Source organism: Lineus longissimus, chromosome 2 (genome assembly GCF_910592395.1).
Source record: "Lineus longissimus chromosome 2, tnLinLong1.2, whole genome shotgun sequence".
Lineage (NCBI taxonomy): Eukaryota > Metazoa > Nemertea > Pilidiophora > Heteronemertea > Lineidae > Lineus > Lineus longissimus.
The window spans coordinates 20,516,094-20,537,985 of NC_088309.1; the positions used below are offsets into that span (position 1 = coordinate 20,516,094).

General features: G+C 42.1%; 2 protein-coding genes across 14 annotated transcripts in view; one reads left to right on the forward strand and one right to left on the reverse strand.

The window, feature by feature from the left end:
• Positions 1-821: 821 nt before the first annotated feature.
• On the reverse strand, positions 822-3,277 carry LOC135482997 (potassium voltage-gated channel protein Shaw-like). The gene is made up of 2 exons (XM_064763486.1): positions 2,774-3,277; positions 822-2,258 (listed from the first exon to the last, which is right to left on the reverse strand). The coding sequence occupies exons 1-2, from the start codon at positions 3,275-3,277 to the stop codon at positions 822-824; spliced, it is 1,941 nt and encodes a 646-aa protein (XP_064619556.1).
• A 3,685-nt stretch (positions 3,278-6,962) lies between these two features.
• The window catches only part of LOC135482794 (protein furry-like), a 40,142-nt gene continuing 25,212 nt past the window's right edge, over positions 6,963-21,892 (forward strand). For 4 of the 13 annotated variants that reach the window (XM_064763173.1, XM_064763180.1, XM_064763178.1 and 1 more), the window contains exons 1-25: positions 6,963-7,114; positions 7,355-7,575; positions 7,767-7,957; positions 8,126-8,159; positions 8,589-8,719; positions 9,034-9,241; positions 9,497-9,634; positions 9,852-9,950; positions 10,272-10,429; positions 10,657-10,813; positions 10,972-11,052; positions 11,302-11,606; positions 12,002-12,142; positions 12,349-12,538; positions 12,809-13,000; positions 13,771-13,863; positions 14,181-14,443; positions 14,760-14,930; positions 15,231-15,410; positions 15,699-15,848; positions 16,406-16,444; positions 17,991-18,163; positions 18,378-18,486; positions 19,462-19,621; positions 20,210-20,221. In XM_064763173.1, coding sequence (XP_064619243.1) covers positions 7,003-7,114; positions 7,355-7,575; positions 7,767-7,957; positions 8,126-8,159; positions 8,589-8,719; positions 9,034-9,241; positions 9,497-9,634; positions 9,852-9,950; positions 10,272-10,429; positions 10,657-10,813; positions 10,972-11,052; positions 11,302-11,606; positions 12,002-12,142; positions 12,349-12,538; positions 12,809-13,000; positions 13,771-13,863; positions 14,181-14,443; positions 14,760-14,930; positions 15,231-15,410; positions 15,699-15,848; positions 16,406-16,444; positions 17,991-18,163; positions 18,378-18,486; positions 19,462-19,621; positions 20,210-20,221 — 3,708 coding nt within the window. In that variant the 5' untranslated portion in view covers positions 6,963-7,002. The remainder of the gene's footprint in view (positions 7,115-7,354; positions 7,576-7,766; positions 7,958-8,125; positions 8,160-8,588; positions 8,720-9,033; positions 9,242-9,496; positions 9,635-9,851; positions 9,951-10,271; positions 10,430-10,656; positions 10,814-10,971; positions 11,053-11,301; positions 11,607-12,001; positions 12,143-12,348; positions 12,539-12,808; positions 13,001-13,770; positions 13,864-14,180; positions 14,444-14,759; positions 14,931-15,230; positions 15,411-15,698; positions 15,849-16,405; positions 16,445-17,990; positions 18,164-18,377; positions 18,487-19,461; positions 19,622-20,209; positions 20,222-21,892) is intronic. The other 9 variants (XM_064763177.1, XM_064763182.1, XM_064763179.1 and 6 more) reach the window with 7 other exon arrangements.

The following is a 21,892-nucleotide window of genomic DNA, read 5'->3' on the forward strand; positions in this document are numbered from 1 at the left end:
AGCAAATGCTTTTACTCCGGTTTTGTACAGGAAGGCCTAGTGTAAATGTACATGGAGATTTAGATAAAAGCATTTGCTAGTCTTTATTCATATCACCCAATGTGCTGGATATTGTGCAATTTTACTTCTGCTTGTCGTGGACATTCATGCCGATTTATCAGCGGTGTGCGACAGTCTTTGGAGGAGGAGGGATTCCGACGCACAACGCCGATAGATCGGCAAGTGTATAAATTAGGAATGGTACAGAACTCCATTCTTTGTGCACAGACGAGAACCAAGGTGGACGAGAACAAAAGGAACGATATCATCAGACGGTCATGAAACATCTATATGTCGAGTGTCCTACCTGTCCGAAGGACACAGGCGCTCGAAAGGGACGTTGGTGAAGGCAACGCCGCCCTTGGCATGCAGGCACTGGCCAATTCGTAAGGAGTGGTCCCTGACACAACCACTTAAGTCATATGGTTAATGCTCAGACTTAGGTTATCTTGCCAGGGACCTTTATTCCTAATATTGCTGAACAGTATCCTTGTTTTACATGTACATGTATTTCTAAACTATAAGTTCCATGTTTTAATCCAGTTAGGCTATCTCTCGGTAGACATGACTTGCTAGAGCAGTCTAATGTTCCACCTTGAAAACTGATCTCAGTCCATGTCCCAATGCCCTTATACTCTTTCCACCACGCAGTGTTTCAAACGTGTGAAATTGAAAACCGTCACTAAAGAAGCCCAACGAACATGGACTCAAATTTGAGAGACCAACCTTATCATACATATGTACCATAAAGGAACAGCTCATGCAATGACTCCGTTGGTTTGTTACGTTTTAGATTCTTCACACTCGTCTTTCGATGGTGTCTCTACCGCCGGGAGTAACCTGTGGTGCTCACTATTTGCAATCTGTCGACTGTCATTAAGACTTTCCTTACTGTTTGTTACCTCTGGCTGAGACAGAGATACGGATATCGCTGGCTTTTGTAAATGATAACTAACACTCGATTTGTCGGAAATACTAACGTCGAAATTTTTCTCAGAAGGTGTTGGAGAGGGCTGGAGTCTGAGGGTACTTCCCTCTTGTGTCTGTCCTACATTTAATAAGTGTGGATCAGAAATTTTATTTTGCAGAATTGGTTTTTTGTCACTGCCGACACTAACGTTAAGGTTATTGATATCACTTTGCATAGAGAAGCTCCGATTGACAACACCATTTTGAACACGAGGTTTGTCATCAATGGGTATGTTTGTGTGTCTGTTTGAATCCCCATGACTACTCATTGTGGTCGTAGAGAGAGCAGATTCCGCACGTATTGTGCCATTGCCTAAGTTTATGTGGGCATCTGCAACTTCCCTCTTCTTTTTTCGTAACCGAGCGAATATGTTTGCAGAACCACCATTTCTGATTGATGGTGTGTTTCCGTCGGTTGTATGCATATGCTTTAGCGCTTTCATCATAATGGACATCCGTCGTTCCTGCTTCTCCTTCTCCATGCGTCGCTCCTTCAGACGGGACGTCCTTTGGGCAAAAGTGTAGTAAACGCTGAAGTTATTCACCACAATTGGCACAGTCAGCGCAATGATCAGTACACCCGTCGCAGCACACATAGAACCCACGATATATCCTTGCCACGTGGTTGGTCTCAAGTCGCCATATCCTAGAGTTGTAATGGTAACCATTGCCCACCACAAAGATATCGGAATATGTGGGAAGAATGTGTTGACTTCTCTCCGTTCCGCGAGGTATATGAGACAGGCGAAAACGATGACGCCGATGAGGAGGATCAGCACCAACAAGAGAAGTTCTTTGGTACTTGCAATCAGGGTATACACAAGAATTTTCAAGGCGCGAATGTGACGCATCAGGGTAAAGATACGAAGAATTCGTATCATTTTGAAGAAGAACAAGACTTCCAAGGCGACTCCGAGATTCTCTATATGGTTCTGGAAACTAAGGGCTAAGCCCATTCCAATATAATATGGCACAAGTGAGAATATTTCAATCACGCTGAAAGCTGTTACGAGAAATTTCCCTTTGGACGGCGACACCGCAAACTTCACCATGAATTCTATAAGGAACCAGCCGTTGCAAATGTTGTCCACGACCACCAGTCCACGCATTGGTGGGTATTCGTTCAGAATGTAAACCTCCCGAATGAATGTGTTGTTGAGTGCCACTGGTCCGATGAAAAAAGGGTGGGTTTCGAGGCAGAAGATTATGATGGACAAGATAACCAGAAAGAAAGACCAGGAGGCAAAGACCTGAAAAAGAAGAGGCTTATTAGTGAGATATTTGTCAAACATTTACTTCTTTTGGTGCAGATTTTTATTCTATATCAAATAGAACCAACTCCCATGCTTTGTGTGGGAAGGCACCAGTTGGAAGCTAAATTCTTTATGTTAAAATGTTAGACTGTAAAACGCCATGGTAAATCATTTTGGTGAATAAATTTAAATGATATATTTAGATTATATATGTTGGGATTTTATGCCGATGTATACGAATAGAGCAACCTCGGTTTACAGATCTAGTAAACCAAGTCATTATATAACCAACAAGGTTTTTTAAGTTACAAGATCACCCTCTTTCATCTTACGAGTAAAAAAGAAAGCAATTATTCTCTGAGCAACGTTGTGATAGCTCACCCAAAGCAGTTGCGTCTTTCTAACGCATGTCCTTAATTTCCCGCTTCGCTCTCAATAGATAACTTCGGACGCGGCGTATAGGAGTGTAACATGGGATCAGCTAAATAGAAATGAGTGGCTTTGACTCTTACCTTGGCTGCAAGCGATGAATTCGGGTCTTCCATAAAAACCCATGTCTTGTTCTTAAGTTGTTTCCAACCGCTCAACGTATCCGGGTGAACCTTTTCCGTTTCGTCTTTCGTCCCGTCAAATTTCGCCAGAGCTGCCTCAGTGTCTATGTGCGCAGAATATCCAACCCAACAGCAGGGTTCAATAAAATGATCAGCAATATTATAATACTTCAGCTCACCCCTCACAAAAGGGCCGCATAGATAGTTTGGGATGTGAAGTTCCCCGGTTCTGTAATAATTCAGAATTGTGTCAAAGACTGCGGGGTTCCGGTCCAAGAAAACTTCCTTGCAGTCGTTAGACCTTGCATCACCGGCAATCTCAAAGAGTTTTGTCCCGGGATATTTGGCCAAAGATTTTCGATTGACTTCAAATCTCGTGCCGCCTACATTCATCACCATAATATCCCTATCGTTGAGAGAGAGATTCCTTGGGATATAAACAACACCTTCGTCGTCGTCCCCCATTTTGTAATGAGTTCCTTTCGCCGTTTTTACTATGAGTCGTATAGGCCTAACCCAGAATCAGGGGACCGAAATACGGGCGGTTTTATCCAATTCGGTTAAAATTATCAGTATTCCCGTTTGTTGATTGGCACCGTTTTCAGCAGAAAGTCATGTCTTCGTAACTGAAAGTCACAAGAAAAAGTGATTTTATCCAAAAAGTGTCAAAATGTGAAGGATTCATGACAGCATATTTAAAAACGCACTGCACCGCATTGAGAATTATGTTGGTTTAATGGTCCTGCCGACGGTTACCGGGCGCTCGGCAAACAAAACCAAGTTGAAGAGAAATAGTATCCATAATTGATTTCAGCGCCTGCGCAGAATACCGATATCCACTTTTTATCCGAGACCCACATATTCATTGGTTATTGACAACTTATTTCGTTGTTCTTTATACACAAAAGCTACGCTATACATTACCTTAACATGGTATGATATTCTATCAGTCTATACATGTATAACCGATCTATAACTTCAGCTCTTTTATAACGAATTGAAAAATGAAAGATGCGAACGATTATGGAATTGGAGACTTATGGTACAAAGTATAGTACGTTGAAATGAATAAAAGCTTTTTTAGGGCGTGTAATTTTGCTCATGAACTTTCATCACATGTTTATAAGAAAGCCTTATTTATCATTACACCAACAAAAAGATGTTTTTTGGGGGACGGCTTATCTCGATGTTGTTATGAAACTGTTAAAAACTGGTTGATGTCAAAGCAATGTCCACGGGCGCTTCAAAATATGAACAAGATGAGAATTAAGCACTTCAAGTGACATGTACCAAATCGATAGACTTGGATACACAAACTTACTTAACGTTACACGTGCCCATTTCGATTTGTCCCGTATCGCTTGACGACCAATCGCAATAGGCCTATCCATTATTCATATCCACACAGCGCCAAGCCATGGAAAGGACCTTTTCATAATTGGTTTATTTCTAAACTTACATCATCATTTCACCGAGGTTATACTTTCCTCCGACACTGACTTCCGATTTTACTTTTGCCCCCAGTTTTTTTTCTGAAAGGGGTACGCCGTTCGGTCACATTATACTGTGGTCCAGCTATGTTTCGTAATTTTATCGCCATGCCACATTCATGGGTGCTCATGGGTCGTCACTCTGAAAACTAGGAGTGCCAAAAGGGTGCTATGACTTACAGAGCACCCTAAGTGCTACTATGGCACCCTAATGTGCCATCACGGCACCCCTATGCCACCCCAATTCGATATGGGGTGCTATGAAACAAAATTGAATAACTCGAGGTAAAATGAGGTTCCAATGCTTGGATGTTGCTCCACCCATTCATCACTATCTAGTCTGCAAGTTAGCCAGAAGAACTGAGTCAAGGTAACTCGTACTGTCGATCGAAAATCGCCCATGGCTGTAGCCAAAAAATATGCAGCACCCCATACCACTGACTAATATCGCCAGACAGGCATCCGTACCGATTTTCACCAGATGTTTTTAGGTCCGATTGTCTTCGGATGGAAAGGAACCCATATAAAATATCTGCAGCCGTTTGTAAGCAGTTTTCAGTGCCCTTTCCGAATCTCTTAACACATTCAGGGCCAAACCACGTAGATCTACGCGGCCCAAATTCCCCCTCTTTGACCTGGTTATCGGAGTCTCATGGACTTCATGAAAGAACTACGCCATCGCGGGCAAGGTAGGAACTGAAATGACCAAACCACTGAATGACAAAATAACGCTGTTCCGACACCGGGAATTTTTAGGGGGTCGAGGAGTGTTCGAAAAGGGGGTCATTTTGGTCATTTTTGGTCATTTTTCAACCAAAAAATAAAATATAGTAAAGGAGTGTAGCTAACATAACTCTATTGATTCAAGAAGACCTTGTCTTGGAGAAGTTACTGCAAATGACCTCATGCAGCCATCTCTTGTCCTTTGTTTCTGGGGGTCTGAAAAGGGGGTGTTCGGGGGGGGGGGGAACACCGGCACTGAAGGCGTTAACACCTTCAACGCCGAACCACGTAGATCTACGTGGCCCGAATTCCCCCTCTTTGAGATAGTTATCGGAGTCTCATGGACTTCATGAAAGAACTACGCCATCGCCATCTTCAGGGCAAGGTAGGAACTGAAAAGACCAAACCACGGAATAACAAAATAAAGCTGTTCCGACACCGGGAATGTTTAGGGGGGTCGGGGGGGGGGGGGTCAGGGGGTCATTTTGGTCATTTTTCAACCAAAAAATAAAATATAGTAAAGGAGTGTAGCTAACATAACTGTATTGATTCAAGAAGACCTTGTCTTGGAGAAGCCATCTCTTATACTTTTTTTTCTGGGGGTCTGAATAGGGGGTGTAGGGGGTGAAGCAACGGCGCTGAAGGTGTTGGTGTTAAGCATCATCCCGAGACATATCCCTAACTCAAAGATGATCCGCGATTTCATTGTGTCAAAGATGTCGGCAGGATGAGGCTGCCGATCGGATGTGCTACGCTTTTTCTCAGGGACCAATTTTATTGGTCCAGGGCAAGTAAAATATCCTGTTGCCTATCGTGGTCTCTTGGGGAACGACACTTGTTGAATGCTGTCAAATCGGATAGGAGCCGTACCCACTTACTGTTGCCCAACGAGACCAACTACCGCAACGCCTCGAGTCGGCCACTGGAAAATAAAGACACTTCATGGATGAGACAATCATTCTAAGTCACCTTGCACCTTGCACCCTCGCATCACTGTGTCGGAGCCGAGGATCAGCGGACCGATCGTCGGTGCCGTTGGAAAGGTCTTCGGGACGCCTGCCTCCACTGCGGCCTTAGTGGAAATAGTCTCCACCGCGGTCTCGATGGAAATAGTCTGAACGATTAATACAGAAAAATAAAAAATGTAAAAGCGAAAATATTTATTTCCTTCAAAAATTCTTCTTCAAAACTCTTATTAAAGACAGAACACTGAGTTTTATGTCTAAGTGATCGAACCTGACCATTAAGCATAAGTGGTTATACGTTTTCATGCATCAAATATCTTTTTTTAAAACGTCTAGGCCCTACTGTGAGTGCTGTGAGTGTCAGTGTCGAGTGTGAGTCTTTGACTTTAACTAAGTTTTGTATCATGATCATGTTTATGTACGGAGTCTTTGCTCTGCTTATACAAGGACTAGGCCTACTGTTAGCTGTAGGCCTATATAACTAGAAATAGAAGTGCTGGCCACTTTGCTTGAGCATGCCAATCCGGCCCAATGCAATGGCATTGGCAATGCTGCATTGGCTAATGATATTGGGTGATTCATGCTGCATTATATTTCATTGTCTCTAGACGTCTGGATATCAAAACAAGTGGCTGTTACTAGTGACACTACGATGCTTAGTAGTGATACTGATACATGTCTAATGACGTGCATACGTGCACTCTCACTCTGCATGCACCATGTGCGCTGACTGTATAAAAATAAAAGTTAGAATAGAATTGGCACCTGTACCTGTCTGGCCTGGCCAGCTGGCTTGAGCCTGGAGCCTACGCTTTGCCAGTCGAAAATATCTTCAGACAATGGCACTGCAGCCATCGTGTTGATCGTATTGCATCATTGATCTGAAGACCTGTTTAGCGTTGTAAAGAAGTTGTTTTGTTTTGTACCAGAAATAGAAAGAACCTATTGTGCTTTATCCATTTCTAGGATGGAAAATGATCTCCACTTGAAAATTCGGTAGCATTGAAGAAAGATGGCCGAGCCCTCTTCTGGTGATGTCTCGGCAGCAAGCAGTAATGCTCCATCAAGTACAACAAGTCCAAGGTCCAATAGATCATCAGTGTTGTCGACAGCACCTACATCAGGTATGATTATTAATCAATCATAATTCATTGTTAACACCTTTATTTTCATGACGCTAACTTTGGCGGTATGTTTCACTATCATAACTTTGACAGTTTTCCCATACATTGTACCTCACAAATTTTCCTAAAACACAATATTGCATGTTGATCATGCCTAATGAACTTTCTTGATAGTTCTGTTGCTTGATAAATGATGTGGCCTAGTGATCCCAATTCATTTATGGTTTGTGACATTTTCAGATGGTGAAGGCTCTCGTGGTGAGGACCCTAGCGCCAGTGATACGAGTTCGTCGGCAGTCTTGCCATGGCCTGTTGCAGGACGGAAGTTAACTGGAACGACTGTTGGGTCACCTGACAGTGGCGTCAGTGACACTCCTGGGGAGTATGTTCTACGCACGCTATTCCAAGAATTCACCATCCGCGCTGACATAAAAATACACCAGGTTATGGAAGAACCCCAGGTAATAGGCTATGAGCTCAGATATGGGCAACGCTCAAGGCACTAACTGTCAATAAGATATTGCATCATTGCGACAGAGACGTGTTGACAATTTTATTGAGTATTTTGTTTTCATTCTAGCCAGTTTTGATGTGATTTTGAAGTGGAAAAATGATGTTTTTTTACAAAGCCTTGATAATGTTTTTCTTTCAGGAGAAATTGCTCAGTAAGTCTTTGCAGCGAGGTGAAGACCCTGAATTTGATCAGTTACTCAGCTCGTTAAGCAGTGTGGCGGAACACTGCCTGCCATCTCTTTTGGTGACACTATTCCAGTGGTATAACATGCAAAATCCTGGAGATGAATCCTCACCTGAGCATAGGAACAGGGCGAAGAGTCTTAAAGGGTGAGTCCCAGAAAACATGGGGTTAGCAAGTGCAATAGAACTGCATGTGTGAGCATTTGAGAAAGATAAAAACCTACCCGTATTCGCTCGTATCAACCGAAAACTTAAGAGTAAAATTTTCATTCTCAATTTGAAAGATGATGTGTAACAAACTGTTATCTGTTGCAGGGACAAGGATTCTGTGCTTTTAGACAAAAGAGATGTAAGTTCTTTTCTCCTTCTAATCTTGCTCTTAGGGCAACAGTCATTATGTGACTGATATTGCTTCCAGACTTTATAAATCCCCAACCCTAGCTTTTGTAGCAATTGTTGAGGAGGTGTGGCCAGGATTTAGTGAAATGAGAGAGAGAATAAAGTCACAACATTTGGCTTTTTTGTTGATTTGCTCTTAACAGAAGATTAGTTACAATGAAGTAGGTCAGTGTATTGCAAGTCCTCATCATCGCAGTGCAACATTACCAGATGTTTCTCGCCCTATTCAGTTGCCAATTTTCTGCTGCATTCACAAATTTCCTCTGTACAGAAATGCTGTGAAGTAAATTCAAATCTAGCAGTAATATTGGCCTACTCCTCCATTGAACCCATGCCTTTGACAGATATATGATGGTTGGTCTAATTCATATACTTGCAGTTGGCCGTTGATTTCCTCTACTGCCTGGTGGTGGTCGAGGTATTGAAACAGTTGTCATATCATCCTGGTCACGATGATCTTATCAATCAGATCATCACACAAGCATTTAAACACTTCAGATACAAAGATGGGTGAGTGATTCCATGTTCATAATCAAAATTCTAGTTTTCTTCTGTTTTCTGAAGAGATAGATACCTTGTGGCTGTGCCAGCTCCACCTTCTCGAAACATCTCTATGCCTTTTCTTTAGTACATATACCAGTTCCTCCAATTAGATCAAAATTGTAGCGTGCTACAGACTAGCTTTGTTTGATGTAGACGTTCAATTTTTATCTCGTGCTGTAATGACCAGAATCTCTGATCTGCTAAGTCGTCATTGCTGTTTGCAACAATAATCGTTGATCAATGCTACCTACAATAAATATCCAACCTCTCTGATTATTCAGGTCCCAGAGTAATGCAAATGCAGCCAATGCCAACATCATCTCTGACTTGTACGCCGAGGTAATCGGAGTCATGGCCCAAAGCAGATTCCAGGCCGTTAGGAAGAGGTTCTTGGCGGAGGTAAAGGAGATGAGATCAAAAGACCAGACGCCTTCGGTAACCCACAGTATCATCAGTCTACTCATGGGCATGAAGTTCTTCAGAGTAAAGGTAGGTTTGGCTGCTTTAAAAGGTGGCTATAGGCAAGAGCTATGAGGTTCAGCTGATGGTCTTTATGTGACTTATATGCACAGTTGGGAAGTTAGCCTGGTTTGACTTGGTGAAAGAATATTCCTCATACTAGCATGAATAGTGCTTATCTACTGAGAGGTACATGTACATGTGTATTATTCGATATAAATTTAAAGTTTAATCTTATTGACTAATTAATCCTTGTTAACCCTTTTTTATCTGGCTTATTTTCAGATGCACCCAATAGAGGAGTTTGAGGCCTGCATTCAGTTTCTTCAAGAATTAGGAAATTATTTCCTTGAGGTTAAAGACAAAGATATCAAGCTTGCACTGGCTGGCTTATTTGTAGAGATACTGCTTCCTGTGGCTGCAGTGAGTATCAGAATTAATCTAGACAGAATAAAAAAGTTCTAGTTGGAGTTTATAGTGTGGTATTATAACTGCGGTAGAAGTTGTCATCCTACGAGTCAGAGTCAAAGGCCAGTATGTCAGAAATCCTTTGATTAAAACTCAGATAAACTGCTTATCTAGCCCTCCAACCTGAGCAGTTCTGACTGATAACCGATATAAATTCTGATTTGTTTTGTAGGTTGTCAAGAACGAAGTAAATGTGCCAGTGCTGAAGAACTTTGTTGAGATGCTCTATCAGACTGCCATGGATATGTCAACCAAGAAGAAATACTGCCTCGTAAGTACCGTAGAACCTCTCTATCAAAGACATACTTGTGACTGACAAGTGCTGTCCTTGGAGAGGTGTTCGGATTAGAGAGGTCAAACTGAATGGAAATAAAAAATTGGGGTCTAAAACTAGTGTTCTTTATAAAGAGGGTGTCCTTAGTAGAGAGGTGTCTGTTCAACTGTACATGTACTTCGCTGATAGACCTGTGTTTGGTTTTGTGACTTGATTTTGTATACTCTCCACCTAGAAATATTTGTGTGCCAAAAGTCACGAGCACCTAGCCTACCGTTACCAGAGCAGGGGATAGATCTTCTCCTTTACTCTCTTTAGGCACTCTTTCCAATGGACACATGTTTGTTGTGTGTCAGCCAGAAGACCTTCTACCTCCAGAACTGGCCGTATTTCCTGACTATGTGCCTGGGTCATCTGAGGAACAAGGATCCTAAGATGTCTAGAGTCGCTTTGGAGTCCCTCTACAGATTACTATGGTGAGAATGAGGCCATCAAAAGGATTCAGTCACAAGGGTTTTCTGTCAAACATGCCAAATTGTAGACCTACAATGTAAATGGGAAGCTTGATCATGACGGGGTGGCAAAATCCTTCCTGTATCTTAGTGACCAAAATGTCCAGCAGCGAGAGCGTTCAACTTGGTTTCCTCTACCATGTCCACAGCGGGAATGCGCTTGGGTCTCAACTCAATTTTTTTATCTGCAGGGTGTACATGGTTCGTATCAAATGTGAGAGTAACACAGCGACGCAGAGCAAACTTCAGAGTATCATGAACAGTCTGTTTCCCAAGGGATCCAAGGTTGTCATGCCTAGAGATATGCCGCTCAATATATTCGTCAAGATCATTCAGTTCGTCGCACAGGTGAGAGTTGTGATCGGAATGTCATTTTGTCTGTTTTATGAAAAACGAGTAAGATTTTCAGTTGTCCCCTAGACTCGAAAGAGAAAATAGCTTCATTTTGAAAAGGTTAGGGAGCTGTAGGTGTTGGCAGTGCCTCATGATCATATTTTATTTTCCAGGAAAGGTTAGACTTTGCCATGAAAGAAATTGTGTTTGATTTACTCTGTGTTGGCAAACCTAGCAAGTTACTCACTCCAGAGGTATGGTAATATTTATATGGCAATGTTTATATTTTGTGCAGTGGGCAGGACCTACGAAGGCATCTTGTCATTTATTCATATACAGGCATGATGCCTTTCGTGTTCATTCAAACGAAGGAAAGTAATAAAAAAATCCACCTGTAGAGACAAAAATATGACAACATCGATATGTTTAATAGTGATAGTAAAAGTGCAATTGAGAGCATTTCTTATTATAATCATTAAATATGTTTTGGCAATCATTTTCAGCGAATGAGTATAGGCCTTCGAGCATTCCTAGTCATCACGGACAGCCTCCAGCAGCAGGATGGCGTCCCACCCATGCCTCAGACCATAGGCGTCTTTCCCTCTGGGAGCACCCTCAGGGTCAAGAAGACATTCCTTAATACGATGCTGACTGAGGAAACGGCACGGTCGATTGGCATGGCGCCATATTATAGTCACGTGAGGAAAGCATTCGACTCCATCCTGCGAGCTCTTGATGCGATTGTCGGGAAGCCATTGTTGTTGACCAGGACGGAAAATGTCAACAAAGAACCAGACGATATGATAACGTTAGTACAAATACTATAGATCTGCACATAGTTTGGGGATGAGATTTTCAACGTACTGTATGATTTCTAGTGGTGGCGTGTCAGTGACTTATATGACAGGCTTGTGATCAGAACATCTTGGTTCGATATCCAACAGCAATACATGCTTGTGACCTCGAACAAGTTACTTCTCATGGTATGAGCGCCGACGTGAAATTCTTCGTACCTTGTGCTCCCGGGTGCTAAGGGACTGCTGGGCTGCTACTTCCTTGCCAAAAGATAGTCCCAGTTACTTATCTAACCTCAATTGGTGCCCAGCCATTGCGGCATGCCTTACATCAAGTGCTTGCTATGACGAAAGCACAAGACTGTATGATTCACTTGATGATGCTCAAAAGTGTTTGCTTCTATTCCAGTGGAGAGAGGAAGGCCAAGATTGACTTGTTCCGTACAAGTGTGGCAGCCATCACCAGGATCATACCAGATGGAATGACCAAGTTGGAGCTGGTGGAGCTCCTTGCCAGACTCACTGTCCATATTGACGAGGAACTCAAAGGGTGAGCAAATTTTGTTCCTGGGGAAAAAAAAGATCTTGGGCATTGGCCACTCAATATATCCAGTGTAACTTGTAGAAGTAAATCCAGGTGCAAGAGCTTCCTGTTATTGTAAAAGAACCAACTGTTTTACTTAATTAATTGGATTATCAAATGCTGTCGACTATATTGTTGTAACTTATATTGGTTTGATAAAATCCTGTTTTCAGACTTGCCTGCAAAGCATTGCAGAACCTCATGTCCGATTTCTCCGACTGGCGAGAGGAGGTTGTGAGCGGTTTCATCCAGTTCATCCAGAAAGAAGTGAGCGACTCATTCCCTCAGGTTCTCGAGACCTGTTTGCGCATGATGCTGCAGTTACTCAGTCAGTGGAAGTCGATAGTGCAGGCGAGCCAGAAGGTATGCAGTGGTTGTTTTTGAGGTTTTCTATGCAGTTGCCAGAAGGCCAGGTTTGCCACGATGATTTTGGTTGGGAGAGCTGCAGGGCATCATCATTCCCTGGTAACAAAGTCTCACCGAGCGGCTTGTATGAGTTACAATTACATGTACCATGTTTTACACAGTGTAACTCATTGTAGTGATTTAATACTATCACCACTATATGCACTAAAACTTAAAAACAGGTAAGACTGTCAGTTCATATTTAACCTATTCCTGCGTTATTTCCAGGACAAGATTGATGAATGTCTTGTACACCAAAAAGTCAATCAATTTGAGAAGAGTGCCCATGCTCCAGTGCTGAATGAAGTGGAAGGATTTGCCTTAGTGATGCTTTGTAATTGTCGACCGTACACCAGAAAACTTGCTGTTCAGTTGCTGAAAGAAATAAGGAATCTGTGCACTGTACTGGGCACAACTAAGGTACGGTTGACCCCCTTTAAATGTCACCCTCCCCGAAGACAGGATTTTTTTGCCATTTTCTACAAAGTTATTCAAGAATTTCTTGAAAGCAAATAAGCTCATTTTAGCTGCATTGGCAAAGATGAAAAATAGGTACATTTGAAGTGTTTCATTGCAAGACAAGATACAAGGTATTTAATTGAAAACTCATTGGAATTTTTTGGTCAGAAAAACATTATTGTTGGACCAATTGCTCTAAAATTGGGAAGACAGATATGTCGTTATATTGCAGAGTCGGCTATTTTTGTCAAGTAGTATAATTGTGCCAACACAGATGACTTCATTAAGGAGCCTCATGGCCTAGGGGTTTAACACACCCTGGCCACCACGCAATAGGGCCCGGGTTCGATCCCGGGGAGAACCCAGGATCGTATGTCTGGATGAACCGGCGTGGCTTTCAAGGAACTACAATTCCTGGCTCTTCACAGTCCTTCGAATGAGACTCAAAACCGAGGTTCCTTGTACCTGGTGTCTATGCCAGGGCAAGCTAAGACCCCACCAAGTGAGAAACATGAGTAGCTTGCGTGGACTCTATCTCTCTCGCCAAAGTCGGACCACTAGGCCAATAAACCCAATTGGCGCCTAACCGTAGTGGCACGCAGGATACGCTCATCCCGCCTTGGAGGAGGATTACTCCTAGGAGAATGACCCCTCAAAGTGCAGAGCGAACGCTGAAGAAGAAGAAGAAGATGACTTCATTAATTAGGATTCTCTCTTTGTGTTGTTGCTAGCAGGTTGATGATGCGTGTGTGATTGATGTGCTGGACAAGGCTTGTCCATTCATTGTCGAGAAGATACTTCCCCATCTCCCTCCTCAGGAGAAGGTAGGCCAATTGCCGATATTACTCCATAAGAGTGAAGCACCTGACTGGGTCGAGTAACTTGACACAAGTGACGTCCCGCTCACAGTCGGCGCATCTGACCCAAAAAACTCTTGTGCACTTCATTGACCACGTGAAGAATTTATTTGGTTTTGCATTGGTGTCACTTGAACTTTTGAGTGATGAAAGTTAGCTAGAGATGGAGTTCTTCGGTATCAATGTGCTAGGAAACCACAGGCTTCTGGCAAACACAGAAGCACAGGTAGTCAGTGACCAGTTGAGTATACTCTTGAATCGGACATATTGTTTCCTAATTTCAGGCCGCAGTTCTAGCTACAAACAGCATCGACCTTCAGTGGCTCGCTGACCGAACATCACCGTTCTGGGTATCTGGTTACCATGACAATAATGATTCCATGAACGCCAAAAACCTGAATTTCAGTACCTTCGATCCGTGGGTAACATGTCTGTCGACGTTCTTGGACAGCAACCATGCCTTCAGTTGCTGCCCAAATGCTGTGGCATATGCTTGGCCGATTGTGTATGTTCGACTTCTGGCAATATTCAGCTATGTTGACCCAAAGTAAGTAAGATGCTTTTCTGAATGGACTCCTTTAATGCATTTAGTGGAAGAGTCAATGCAAGGATATAGGGTATCATTTTGTCTATGCCCAAATCCACCTACTCAGTCTATTCACACACAGCTTGGTTAGGGAAGGAAATTCTCATCCCTCTCAGTTCACTTCACTCTCGGAGGCAAAATATTTGTCCTCCCTGCAAAAAAATCAACACCTTGTCCTTGAATTTATGACCTAGTTCCTGGAACTGCAAAGTTCGAATGTTCACTCCTTCATTCAAACTTTAGTCATTTTCGAATGTCTGGCCTGCTTGTCTTGCAGTAGCCCATCAGGTGATACGAGGACATCCTCCCTGCTGAGGTCAGGGAGCAAGAAGGTCACCAACGAACGAGATCTCTACATGAACCTCTGGCACAATTACGTCGTGATGAGTTGTTGTGTGGCTCCGCCTAGTGTGATGATTACGCAACGTTCTGCCTCGCCAGAGCTGGGGTAAGTTTATCTCTGGATCATAATGAATGTGAATTATCTTCTGGTTGTCTATGTGAATGAAGATTCATTCTCCTGTATCTTTTTACTGCTTTATTTGACGCTTTTGATCAGAAATTTGTTAAGTTCTGTTCTTACTTGACAAATGTCTGCCCATTCTGAGATTCAGGGTTTTTTCACTTCTAAGTAATGTACGAAACCCTGAGTATACCAGTAAAGTCCACTGCACTGAGCGCAATATCAATTACTACTCATTAAAGTCTACCTTCTGATTGAAATAACCATTCTTTCTCACCAATTCAGGGCAAGTTCCTCCCCAGAGAACTCGAGCAGAGAAGCAGAGAAAACAGACAGCTTGAAGCTAAACGTTGCCAATGCCAGTAATCTCTTCAAGTTGTTGGTGCCATTGATCAGGTGTGAGGCGATCGATATGAGAGACATCATAGCTGATGGCATTGGTAGGAGTAACCCGGGTGCTTTCAGGTAAAATATCATGCAATATCTGTTGTCTTCTTCCGGTATTGTGGGTCCATTGTCCAATTCACTAGAAATAGCACTGGGTCAAAGAAAGCCGAGAATAGATCCAATAGATGAGGATAGGGCCAATAAACGACAATGGTTCATTGAGGCTGCCATTGAAATGGTGCTATGGCCGGGGTTATGACTTACCAGAATGATTCGACTACATGTCAAGATGGTCAATAACATTGTGACCTCTGTCACGGCAGTATGACATCTCATGATATTTTACGTCTCGTAATGTTATTTCAGCGATCTGATGGAAGAGTTGGTACCGTACATAAAGGAGGCCATCGACAGGAAACAAGAGAACGTGCGCAGACGCCGTCGCAGAGACATCCTGCGCGTTCAACTCGCAAAGATATTCGAACTGATGGCGGAGAATGGCACATTCGCTCAAAGGTGAGGCGATGCTCATTTGGGAATGCTGATGACTTCTACGCATGCGTTTTGAATCTTTGATCATCCAGTTGGTGGTGTTATTGTTTTTTCATAGCATTTTTGTGATGCTTTTTTTCATTTTTCTCCTTTTTAGAACTTCATTTTTCAAGTCAGTGCTCAGCCGATGTCAAAATAGATTACGATAATCTCTTACTGTTGTGTGGTATTGTAAAAAATTGTGATATCAACAGCTTAACCATGTTAACTTGAATTTTACAACGACTAAAAAATTCTTCAACTACATGTTTGAAAACAAGTGTGTAACATCAGTTGATAATACCTAGGTACAAATGTATTATCATTGTTACAAAAGTGTAAGTTAAAAATTACATAATTGGATTTCTAAATCAAAGAGGGTAATCCACGTTTGAATGGGTATCTATGTTTGATTGGGTAGTCCCAACTTCAAAAGGGTGTTCCAAGTTTGAATGGGTATTCTAAGTTTGAATGTGTATTCTAAAATTGAATGGATGCTGTAATATGGGTATTCTAAGTTTGAATGTCCTTCTATTTTCTAGCAGTTACGCTATAGACGAATCTGTGACTGGGGTTGACAGGTAGAGTCTTCTCTTTTCAGCAGTCCAAACCTCTCCATTGCGTTGCTTCTTTGTAGCTGACTCTCCTAGTGAACCAGTGTCACAGCGTCATTGCACAGACTATAACAATTCATACTTGCCTTTACATATCACATTGTATCATTGAAATGCGGTCGTTTCGCCCGATAGTTGTTTCACCTCCATTCGCTTGGCTGTTTATCTAAGTTTGCTTTTAAATCTGTCACAGAATAACATCAAATAACCACAAGGACCGGGATCTACCCCTTAGAGTTGTATATAATTTGAATTACAGCATAGATAATATTTTAAAACATCAATCAAGCCACAGAAGCATGTTGCCTAGGGGGCTGGATGACCATGGGATGAAAGGCTATGTGGCGATACGATCGGATACTGTGTCATTCATAGAAAGCGTGTTCACGAGAGCTTGAATTCTGTATGATTTAACCTAGCCTTCATCCTGCTTGTTGAGTTTTATAGTGTCTCTATATGGTTTGTTTAGTTTACTGTACATCGTGAGATTTTGGCGGCACTAGATATTTTGCAGGAATATACATGTCTTTGCACAGTTTTGTATAACTGTATTTTGGGGAATCAGTCGATTTTCTTATTTTGAAACCAATACCTTAATGGTATTCGCCCACTTTCACGAAAATGAAATGCCAACGGAAATTTCATGGTTGACAGTATGTGTATTGTGTCTGGTGAAACAATAGCATGACCATTCACAGCATTGTATATAAGGTAAGATGGTGCAATTAGAGTTCCGGTACAATTATAGCCTATGTGTGCATAAATAGGCACGATGAGCTGCTTTCAACACTGTATGGGTTATATTTGTACTTGTGTACCATCGTCATTTGCCGCTCTCATGGGGCTTTGTGGTCAGTTTAGTTGTAGATAAAATAACTTGCGTGAAGATTATTCCAACTACTGCGATAACCGTGTGGTTTCCTGCCAATGATTCTGTACTGAAATTAGATCTTTACTCATCCAGTCTTGTTTGTAGTTGGCCTTTTCTCTGTAGGGTAACAAAATAAGCACTAGGAATTTATTAACTCTTTCTCTACCGCACCAGGTTTTTTGCCGATCTGAGACCTACCCCACTAGTGAAAGTGTTAATGTAGCCTTGTAATGCACACTTGAGTTCGTTTAGACATTTTTCACCGTTTTCTGATGTCCACCTTCTGCTTTGTGACATAAAAGAAGGTTTTTGTGTTGCACTTATAGTTTGGTAACAGTATTGTTTTCTGGGAGTGATTGTATGTCAATTATACAGCTGTTTTATATGCATACATCATATAGGTCTGAAAGATGAAGTCTGAAGGCCTATCTCCACATCATCATGTCACACCACGTATTAGGCACAAGGCCTTTGCTACTGTACGTCGCATCTCGAACATCAACTTTGTTTGGGATATGCCATGTGGAACACTATTTTGGAGGTAGGCCATATGAGGTTAGGCTGATAACCAGATGGATGACACAGAACAAAAGATTTCTCTGGGGTCTGTTTACATCGACTTACTTCCCTCTTATCTTGCAGCACAACTGGTGTGATTGATAAGGAGTCGCAGGCGCTGGCACCGAGATTTGTTGAGTATATCGACGGTGCTCGGATGTTCCTGGAGAACGAGGCTGAACGAGACCAGCCAATCCTGCAAGAAATCAGGCTACACTTCAGTGGATTCATACGTCACTTGATTCGGCACACGCCAGGTATGTGTTAAAATATACCTCATTGGTGAACCGCCGTATTAAAGGAGTTGGTGGATAATCGCTTCAGTATGTTTGTTCTTCTCCTGTTTGGTTAGTAAAGATACATGTGTTAGAATTGGTATTGTGTGTGTCACTAGTATATTCCTTAGTAAATAGTATTCTACATGTATGATACCTGGCGTTCATGGGAAATGTTCCTTTCATTCTCTTCCAGTTGACACTCGTCATATGGTACTGTCACGATCTCTCCGTTATAATCTGTTCTATCTGTTTGCCAGCTGGAGTGGCAAGTTTGGACAGGCATTTGGTGCTATGGACAGGAGGTAAACAATCTGAACGCTTTCATCCAACTTTCACTAAATGCTTGAGTTTGCTGTTACTTTTCTCTGAAGAGAAAACTTAAGTGTGGGTAGTTTCAGAAGAGATCTTTTCCTGTGCAAGACATATTGTCAACTAAAAGATTGGTAGATTCTGAGAAGTTGATCAACTTTGTCATTGATGAAATAAGAAGGCTATTGTGTCAAAAGTATGCAGTGAAATATGCCAAGTCAGTCTGATGATGAAAACTAATGGAAACAGAATGATAATTGGAGACAATGTTTGGTTTTTGCTTAACACTTTCAGCGCCATCTGACGTAATTTTACGTCTTGCAAGTTCACACGGTTGAGCCATCCGACGTAATATTACGTCGCGTTTTTAAATTTCCCGCTTTGTCTTCGAGGCGACTAGCAGCGCAGTATAGGGGAAAACAATTTAACTATACAGCGCTTGAAGTGATAGTATGATGTTCAGCCAATGTGCTATTTATAGCCAAGATTGTCTGCATTCGAATAGGCGCAATGGCGGGTCGAAGATTGATGACGGGGGCAGATGTAGCCGAGAGTATGCCAAAAAGTGGGTATTCGGAAAGACACCAGATATTACTGTTCTATGTGTGGGGTACCATTGTGCAAAATCAAGTGCTTTGCTGACTATCATTCCAAATTAGCATTGTAAAGAGATCTAACAAAGAAGAACCAACACAGAAAATTTCATGTAATTATCTTTATTCCTTCTATTGTTTTCATAATTTTGAAAAAGGGTAAAAAGGGGCGTAACCTTGGCCCCTGGGGGAAGTACGCTAAATATGGCTGGGCGCTGAAAGTGTTAAGACAAAACATCCTTGTAATCCAGTGCTTTCAAACCTTTTATATTCAGTCAAGCTCATACCATTGTATCTTGCGAAACCAAATGGTTTTCTGTTTACTTAATGTACATCGGTGAAGCATACAAATTTTCTCTCTTGAAACCTTTTCAGAACGAACAAGGATGACTCATGTACTGAGCTGGAACTCTCAGCAATCCAAGCCATGGGTGCTGTCCTCTGTTGCGGTGCGGCGTTCGATCCGTCTGGTCTGACAGAGGAGAATTACGTCTACTCGTGGTTGGATACACTCCTGGAATCCCATGATGAAAAGGTAACTCTGTTCTGAAGCATTTGGTTTGGTAATAAATATTCAGGGCTTTTCAAGTTCTCCTCATCTCCGTCTGTTGCTTAAGGTCTCTGATGTGGCAATAATGTTGTGAAAGATTTGCAACGACCCTAAACTCCCTCTTTGGGAAAGATTGTAAGAAATATTTGCGTGCAACTATTTTTGTGGGAACTTGATAATCAAGTGATGTTATCACCTAATTCGTTATGACGAGAGCAATTGTGACTCGCTCTCCCAAAACTAGGCGCTTGTCGCATCTGAACTTGACAGGTTGATACGGACTTGTTGTTCATTTCCCTATTGTAGACCTTTTGTGAAATCTATTACAAACTGATTGGTCACATTTCACAAAAGGTCTACAATAGGGAAATGAACAACAAGTCCGTATCAACCTGTCAAGTTCAGATGCGACAAGCGCCTAGTTTTGGTAGAGCGGGTCACAATTTTACTTTGCCCCCGAAATGTTGTCACGATGCCAGCCCTTTGGATTTGGCCCATGGCCTCGGAGTTGCGAACCGTATCTTGAGGGAAGTGGATAGTAAACTTGCCTCTTTTCATTTCTCCATCATCAAGATTATGGACAGGGTGAGTTGATTCACTGTATGGTATTGTTGACCTGGGCAGATTATCACTCATCCTTAGTTGTTTCACATGCGAGGCTTTCTGTACGAGACTGATGCTTCAGATGTCTTGGGCTCAATTTACGTTGGGTGTTAGCTCAAAGCAGTTTGTAACTGTCTAGTTGACTATTCATGGGTCAGTTTCAGGGCCGGCACATCATAAGCAAAGGTCATTTAGTTGGTCCTGTCACAGCTTACAATAGTGTTTTCACTGTGGTTCAGGTTGAACAGTAACACCAAAAATACATCCTTTATTTGTAACTGAATGGTAATACAGTGATGGTGGACTATTGTGTCTAGCATATTGAAGCAACAGTCTGGCCCAGATTCCCTTGCCAGTTTAGTGCATGTTAAAATTTTCTTCAACCCACTTTTATGGCTCTGTATTCACACTCCAGGTTACTGGTCCATTGGATCCCGCGTTTGACCTTATTTTTTTCATGTTTGAAGATGGTTTATATTTCAGCCTGTGGAAGTTGGTTAGTCCCCCTCACCTCACACTGGTTGTTTTTCTGAATATACAGGTTACATGCCCACAATGAACTTGCAGTCCATCCAGTCACCCCTCACTCTCATCAGACAAAAAGGCTGTGGGCCCGTGACCGGTATATTCATGAGAAATGCCACAGTGCCTTAGCGACGTCTTTTTCTACCTATCGGGGACAGGCCATTCTAATGGTGAACATAATTTCTTTTTGTCAATTTCATCGGGCCTTGTTCATAAGTTAGTTTGGTTGCATATCTGTCTTTTGTCACAGAAAAGATATTTTAGGAAGCCGGTGAAAGATCAACAACAGAAAATCTGTGAGGCGATGGTTTGATATTTCAAAGCTTGGGAATGGTTGGGTTTTGAATTCGGGTGATATTTTGCTTCATAATATTTCTGCTCCTTTGTTTTGTGTTAGAACAGGCTGGATTAACTTGATCATCTTTATGATAATTGATACGTTTTGCTAACAACTATTTTCATACAATATTTAGGCAGGTTTTAACTTATTTACAGTCTCTGCCATTCAACCTACGCCCACTGTTAATTTCTCTGTTGTCCCTCTACTGTATGTGCTATTAACACATGGGGGCTTCCAAAATTTATGTGTCTTCTACTTATGACTCAAATTAGTCTTCAACTTTTCATGAACTACAAATGAGATCTATTAAATGCCAATTTAGGCTCCAAAATGAGACAGGGCAATACAGGCTACCAAATGTGAGCCAAAACGGCAATCCAGGCTACTAAATGAGACCTAAAGGACAATCCTACAAAGCGGTACACTGAGGGGGTAGTCCAGCCTACAGAATGAGACCGATGATAAGGGATCTAGGTTTCGAAATAAGACCTCCAAGGCCCATCCAATACCAATTCAGCTCCTGAATACCTTGGCAGAGTGTAACAACAAAGATCAGATAGCAAATCTCTATAGACGTTACCCTCACATTTGCCGCTACAATCCCATGTTGTGATTGTGTAGATTCACCCCACATCTAGCTACTGCACCAGTGTCGCACCATTCCAAGACGTACATCAACCACGCAAACAAATGCGAGTGCTTCTGTCTAAGAGCTGACTGTTTTGAATGAACAATGATATTAAACTTGACCAGCAGTTTCACATGGCATTCTCTCTCGGTTTTGTAGC

Bases quoted from the DNA above. Each gene is read 5' to 3' on its own strand.
- LOC135482997 (XM_064763486.1), bottom strand. From the start codon at position 3,277: ATGGGGGACGACGACGAAGGTGTTGTTTATATCCCAAGGAATCTCTCT. The intron at 2,259-2,773 runs GTAAGAGTCAAA...CTTCTTTTTCAG, and splicing joins ATTCATCGCTTGCAGCCAAG to GTCTTTGCCTCCTGGTCTTT.